The 6915-nt window shown below is 53.9% G+C and overlaps 1 protein-coding gene across 2 annotated transcripts in view; it reads right to left on the bottom strand.

Moving 5' to 3' along the window:
* TMEM63C (transmembrane protein 63C) overlaps nucleotides 1-6596 on the bottom strand; it is a 26021-nt gene extending 19425 nt beyond the window's left edge. The window contains exons 1-4 of one of the 2 annotated variants that reach the window (XR_002481372.1): nucleotides 6563-6596; nucleotides 3724-3866; nucleotides 2319-2367; nucleotides 191-299 (exon numbers count right to left, since the gene is read on the bottom strand). Coding sequence is in view for 1 of the 2 variants with exons in the window: in XM_008048093.2 (XP_008046284.1) it covers nucleotides 191-235 (45 nt within the window). In the remaining variant the exon portion in view is untranslated. Of the gene's footprint in view, nucleotides 1-190; nucleotides 300-2001; nucleotides 2182-2318; nucleotides 2368-3723; nucleotides 3867-6562 lie in introns of those variants that run through there. The other variant, XM_008048093.2, reaches the window with a different exon arrangement.
* Nucleotides 6597-6915: the final 319 nt, after the last annotated feature.

Here is a 6915-nt window from a genome sequence, read left to right as displayed (position 1 = left end):
GGGGTGGGAGGTGGGGATGCAGGGAGTGGATGCTTGGGAGCAGGCAGCGGGGGCAGGTGACTGTCTGCCAGGGCTGAGGGAGAGACTTGCCCTTCCCGGTGTGATGCCCCCCAGGACTTCCGGAAAGCCAGAGGGGAAGTGGGGAAGGGACTCTGGGAAGGGCCAGCTCTGTAGTTCTGCATGTGCTGACCTTCTGGCTCTTCTTGGGCACGAACCCCAAGCTGTGATGAGCCATGAAGAAGAAGTTGACGATGAAGAACAGGACGGACAGGAAGCTGTGCAGCCACAGGAGCTTACCCCTGCCGGGAGGAGGGCAGCCGGGCTCAGAGCACTGTGGCGGCAGGCTCACAGACCTGCCGGGCCGTCTCCTGGAAGCCTCCCATCACAGTCTCCTATCTCCATCCCAGCCTCCTGGACCCCCATCTCCATCCCAGTCTCCTGGACACCCTCCCGTCACAGTTTCCCTGGACCCCTCCATCTCCCATGACGGCCTCCTGGACGCCCCCATCTCCACCACAGTCTCTGGGCCCCCACCTATCATAGTCTCCTGAACCGCCCCCCATCACCCTGCACAGTCTCTCTGGATCCCCCATCCCAACCCATAAGCCTTCCCATGCTCCCTCTCCCACCCGACGTGCGGTCTTTCCAGGACCATCTTCTTGGAGTCCAGACACTCAGGCACCTTAGAAGGGGGTGCCAGTGGTGGTCCCCCTGAAGCTAACAAGGGGGGGCATTTATTGATGCTTGCTGTGTGCAGATCCAGGCGGGACCCAGAGTCTCCCGGCATTTCCTCCCTGACTCTCACAGCCATGCACAAGCCATGCCTGTGGCTGTCTCCACTCAACCAAAAGGAATAGGGCTAGAGTGGGTGGGTGACCGGCAGAAGGTTCCTCACAGTAGTGGCGGCGCCAGGAGCTGCACCCAGAGCTGCAAAGTACTTGACTCTTCCCCACATGTTACCCTGCCAGCCTCTGTGGCTCATGCCCCCCATGACCACCCAGCAGACCCAGTGTGGAGGGACCTGGGGTCCTATGCAGCCTGGAGGGAGAAGGGCCTCCCCTGGGGTAGGAAGAGTGGAGGCACTTGGGCCACCCATGCCATCTCTGCTCTCGATGCACGTGCTCCTGTCCCAAGACATCTGGCCAGGATTACTGTCCAAATAGGAGCCGCCTTGTCAGGTGTGGCTTGAAGAGAAAGGCCACCCTGCTTCCAAATGTCTGCTCTGCTCCCATCTGGTGCCTGATAGTTCACATACCATTCCCAAGCTGGATGCCTCTGACCTCAGTTTCCAAAGAGGGGCCCCGTACGGGTCTCCGAGGGACATTCTGGCTGTCTGCTGGGATGCACTCATGGGCACTGAGGGCTCCTTGCTCCTCCGTTAGAACTCACTTTTGTTGAGAAAGATGCAGGCACCGGGACCACCAACCAGTCTAGGGAAGGAGCCTGTCCCTGCTTTGGCTGGCTGCCCCAGGGGAGGAGCTGGCTGAAAGGGGAGGTGGGAGATGCCATGGCCATCCTGCCGCGCTTACAGTTTCGGCTAAGCCAGAAGCTCCAAGGTGTAGGGTAGGGCTGAGGAGCAGGGGCAGGGGTGTGGGAACCCCACTGTCACTTCTGGAACTGCTTCTGCAGCTCTGACAAGGAGTCCACCACGCCTGGCCCAGACACCTCGTGAGCCTCAGCACTGGCCAGCAGGGCCACATGTGGCCCAGAACAAATCGGTATGGCCGTCAATTAGGTTGGTGGATGCTGAAACCCACGGTTCCTGGACTGCAGGGGAGGGAGTTTCAAGATCATGTCCAACGCCCTTCCCCAACTGCGGACATGGAGAGGGACTGAAGGTCAAAGCAGGAGGGTGCATTGCCCCAGACCCAGGCCCAACTAATGGCAGAAGTGGGCACAAACCCAACTTCCACAATTCCCCTGTCCTTCTGCTGTGGGTCTCAGAAGGGGAGAACTCTCAGGTCTGCACTCAGGCATAGGAGGACCAGCTTGGACCTATACCTGGGCAGAGAAACACTCTTCAGCCTCTCCGTCCAGGGTCTCTGCCTCTTGGGATCTGGACACACTGAGCAAATGGGTCCATGTCTCCAGGTCTTCAGGAGTGGCCGGTTTGGGTAGTTCCGTTTATGACCGATGGGGACACAGAAGCACCAAGAGTCCCACCCCCCCAAGAGTTGTCCCACTCAGGACCTAGATTCCCAGGAAAACAGGACTTTGTTCCCAGCAAGGTGGGGCTCCTGGTACAGACCGACATGTGAGGCCTCTCTCCACCAGCACCCCAGCCAGCGCAATGGGAGGTGAGAAGATCAGGTACCTACTCTGTGGAGACATTGGCAATGGTGGTCCGACCAAAGTGACTCCTCGATTCTGAAAGAGAACAGAGTTGCTAACCTTGAACCTGGCTCCTTGACAGCCACGGGGTGCCAGAATTCAAGGTTTCCGGATGAGTGCCGGGGGTCTAGAGCTTGTCCCCAACTTCCAACAAAAACCTCAGAGGTTTCTTCTCCCTGGCACTGCTGACTGGGGCTCTCCACAAGAAAGCAAGACCGAGTCTGTGTGGTATGCCCAGGGCATGACAGGCATATAATTCACACCCAGTGAATGCTGGTTGAAGGAACCGCTATCCATCCACAAACACAACGATGAAATTAGCAACACCATGACCACTAGCAGCATCCAGAAAATATGATGCTGCCTCGTTCAAACAGAGCAAATCCTTTTGACTAAATATATCGGTTTTCCAGGTCACGCACATCTAGGTTTTGTGAAATGTGTCCAAAAATTCGGCATTCTATGATCCTCGCAAACACATCAGCTCTTGGAATGAGAATCTGGAGAGACAGGGCTCAGATGTTATATGCTCTGCTGATGGAATTTGGCGGCATGGACATTCAATGTGCTACACTGAATTAATGAAGGTCTACCTCTGGCCAAAGAGAAACAGGTAAAAACCTGGGGAACCGAGGTAAAACTGGCTGCCCCTAGGCACAAAGGTGCTCTTGGGCACCAGCCAGCTGTACAGGCTTCATTCAGCCCTTGCGTCTCGATTCCATGCTGCAGTTCACTGAGCACTCCCAGGCATCATGCACTGTGCTAGGCCCTTGGTGTGTTATTATCCAGTCCTCAAGATAGTTGAGGAACCCGAGGTCTGGGAGACTAATCTGCCAAATATAAGATTAAATAACTCGTCCATTTGAGCCATGAAATTTTCTGGGAAGCAGACGTGGGCAAAGTTGTGGAGCCAAGATTTTTCTGTCTTGGAAGCCAAGGCCTTGTCCATGATGCTATTTTGTCTGAAGGACTTATTCTGTTCCAGTGAGAGTGGATGAAGTCCTATGAGACAAATTCTGCCCTTACAGGGCTGTGGTCACCGGATGGGTTCAGGGACCTTTGTAGTGGGTCACAGGTCACAAAAGGGCTTCCCTGGTGCAACGGCTGCCCAGGTTCAGTGTGGAACATAAATACGCACTCCGTTTCAAGCTGAATTAATGCTATACACCCACTGTGTGCCAGCCCGTGGATCAAACTCGTGACAAAGGAGGGGTCATCATCAGTCCCCATGTGAGAGAACAGAAGCAAGCCTTGTCTACGGTCACAGACAACACATTTCCAGAGGCAGGACTAAGACCTAGACTTCCAGGCGCCCCAGGTGCCCTCTCCATCCGGTTGCCCCAGCTGTCCCTCCCGTCTGGCGGCTGCCAGGGCCTGCTGAGCTCCGCCTACCCAGAACAGTCCCCATGTAGTTGAGGGGCAGGATGACGCCCAGGGAGGGGATGCAGATGATGAACACGAAGATGATGAGATGGTACTGGAACGTTATGTAGATGCGTGCGTCGTCCCCACACTTGCTGATCAGGTCCTCGTTCCTGGAAGAAACCCACACATGGGACATGCCTCAGGAGCCGCACAGCCACAGTGGAGGCTGGGGGAGGCGAAGGAAAGGGAGGGCAGATGATCACTCTACCCCAAGCCTTCATCTCCCTTCTTCTCAAAGCCCCTGTTGTATCCAAAGTGTGTTTCAGGTGAATTTCACAGCCATATCAAGGGCAGAGGTTGACAAAGACACACACTCTTTTTTTATTGTTTTGAGGTGGAGTCTTACTCTGTTGCTCAGACTGGAGTGCAGTGGGATGTCACAACCACTGCAGCCTTGACCTCCCGGGCTCAGGCGATCCTTCTGCCTCAGCCTTCCAAGGAGCTGGAGCTACAAGCATGCACCACCATGCCTGGCTGATTTTTTGATTTATTGTAAAGAGGAGGTCTCACCAAGTTGCCCAGGCTGGTCTCGAACTCATGGGCTCAGGCAATCCTCTCACCTTGGCCTCCCAAAGTGCTAGGATTATAGGTGTGAGCCACCACATCCGGACTTTGATAACTTTTTAAAATATAGAGACAAGGTCTTGCTATGTTGCCTAGGCTGGTCTCAAACTCCTGAGCTCAAACAATCCTCCCACCTTGGCATCTCAAAATGCTGGGATTACAAGTGTGAGCGACCATACCCAGCTGAGCTGTATCCTATTTTTTTTTTAAAAACAGGAACACTTGAAAATCACAATGAGCTAATATACTATCACGCCACATTGCCAGACCGTCAAAGTTGAAAAGTTGGACAACGCCAAGTATTGGTGAGGAAGTGGGGCACTGGGATTCTCCTGCACTCATGGGGGTACACACTGGCACCGTCATGTTGGAGAACAGTGGCATTATCTACTGAAATTGAATACACGCAAACTCTAGGACCTAGCAGTTCCACTCCTAAATTTATGCCCATAAGAAATACATGTGCATCAAGATGATGTGTGCATCAAGATACATGTATACGAATTTCATAGATGGGCTGGGCGTGGTAGCTCATGCCTGTAATCCCATCACTTTGGGAGACCATGGTGGGAGGACTGTTTGAGTCCAGAAGGTCGAGACCGGTCTGGGCAACACAGTAAGACCTTGTCTCTACAAAAAATGAAACAATTAGGAATAGCAGCATGTGTCTGTAGTCCCAGCTATTCAGGAAGCTGAGGCAGAAGGATAGCCTAAGCCCAGGAGGTTGAGGCTGATGTGAGCTGTGATCGTGCCACTGCACTCCAGCCTGGATGACAGAGTGAGACTCCAACTCATTTAAAAAAAAAAAAAAAGAATCTCATAGATGCATTATCTGTAACGTCCCCAAACTGGAAACAACCTACATGTCAATCAAAGGTGAAGTGGACACAAGAATTGTGAAACACACACACACACAATAAAATGCTAACAGTGATAAAATGAATGACTCATAGCTGAACCTCACAAATACAATGATCGTGCTGCATATCATCCTGCGTTCCCTGCTCAAAAGTCCTAATGGGCTCCCTGCTGTCTCTGAGATTCTCAGCAGAGCAGCCAAGATCCCAGCCAACCCCTCCAGCCCAATCTTTGACCCCCACTTACCGGTGCCCTTCTAGCCATACCAGAAGATGGACCATACTCTCTACTCATCTCTGTGGCACATTTAGGCTCACACAGTCCTTTACTCCTGATATGCCCTCTATCCACACCACACCTGTCAAAACTCTTCCCATCCTTCAAGGCCCAGCTCCAAATTACACTTTTCCTGAACTCCCCCCCCCGCCCCCCGCCCAGTTAGAATTCATTCCTCTCTTTCCCAAATGCCCTCTGTGTGGCAATGATGACCTCCCCAGTGAGAATGCTGTGTAGGGCGTCTTGCTAACCTTTGCTTCTCCAGCTCGACTGCACGGGTTTGTGCAAGGGGGCTATGGTTGACTTATCCCTGCTCAGTCATTGCACTAGTGTCTTCTAGGACACTGTTCTCAAGGGGGTGCTGATGCCCGTGCAATGCCCTGCCTTCCTGGACAATGGGCTTCTGGTGGTGGAGGCTTCCTGTCAATAGGAGTCTGGTGGGGGTGGATGTTTGAAGGACGGGAAGGGCAGGACAGATGGGAGAGCCCAGGAGCGTGCAGGGCTTTGAGGTGAAGCTGTATGCACATGTGCATGTGTGTGTGTGTGTGCCCGTGTGTGTGCCTGTGTGTTCATACACGCAGAGGGAACACAGAGCTTGGATAAATTCTGTGCGGTTGAAGCGAGTGAGCGTGCGGGGGCATTGGGAGGAAACAGGCAACTTGGGGTCTCCATGCTTGTAAATGGGGCCTGGCACTAAAGAGACCCTGAGGTGTGGAGGGTGAGGCTGTCCCTCTGCTCTCCGGGCTTGGAGACCATGAGAGGATGTCTGCCCTCTGCCCTCTTGACAAATGTGACAAGTGATGTCCACAGCATACAAGAGAGATTTCTTTTTCCTGGTGTGGAGTTCACAAGAGCATTTTCACAAGCATGTGAGGAATGGTCTAGCTATTAAAAGCGGTCCTACCCCGAGGCAGTGGCCAAGACACTTGGGCAGTAGCCACATCCAGTGCCCATTTCACCAACTGTAACCTGGGCAAGTGTCCTCTGCCTGTGCTGAGCTGAAGGGCGCAGAGCTCAGGTCTTGGTCCCGGGCTGGGGGCTGCTAACCCCACCAGAAGACCCCCCCCCTCCAAGGCAGCACTCACAGGCTCTGGAGCTCGGCACTTACTTCATGCTGACGCTGTTGAAGAACCAGGAGCAGAAGCCCTGGGGGAAGGAAAGAAATCGTGAGAAAACCTGGTGGTTGCCCCGCCTGACTCTAGGTACCCAGGCAGCCCGAGGGTCAGCCGAGGCAACAGTGGCAATGTCCCACTGGCCTCCTTCCCAGGAAGGACCACAAAGGCGCGGTCTGGAATAGTGGTGACCATTGAGGAAACTGTTTCCCTGGAAGCGAGTGGACATCTCTGCCATCCTGTGATAGGAATGGGACTTAGAAGGTGGCCCTTGGATGGCAGGGGGAAAGGGCCCCTTCTGGGGCAGACATCTGTTGCTTTCCCCCTGCCCCTTGTTGCTTCCTTCTGG

Source organism: Carlito syrichta, unplaced genomic scaffold, assembly GCF_000164805.1.
Source record: "Carlito syrichta isolate Samal-C Ts95f unplaced genomic scaffold, Tarsius_syrichta-2.0.1 Scaffold120508, whole genome shotgun sequence".
Taxonomy (NCBI): Eukaryota; Metazoa; Chordata; class Mammalia; order Primates; family Tarsiidae; genus Carlito; species Carlito syrichta.
This window is presented reverse-complemented; position numbering and strand designations above follow the sequence as displayed.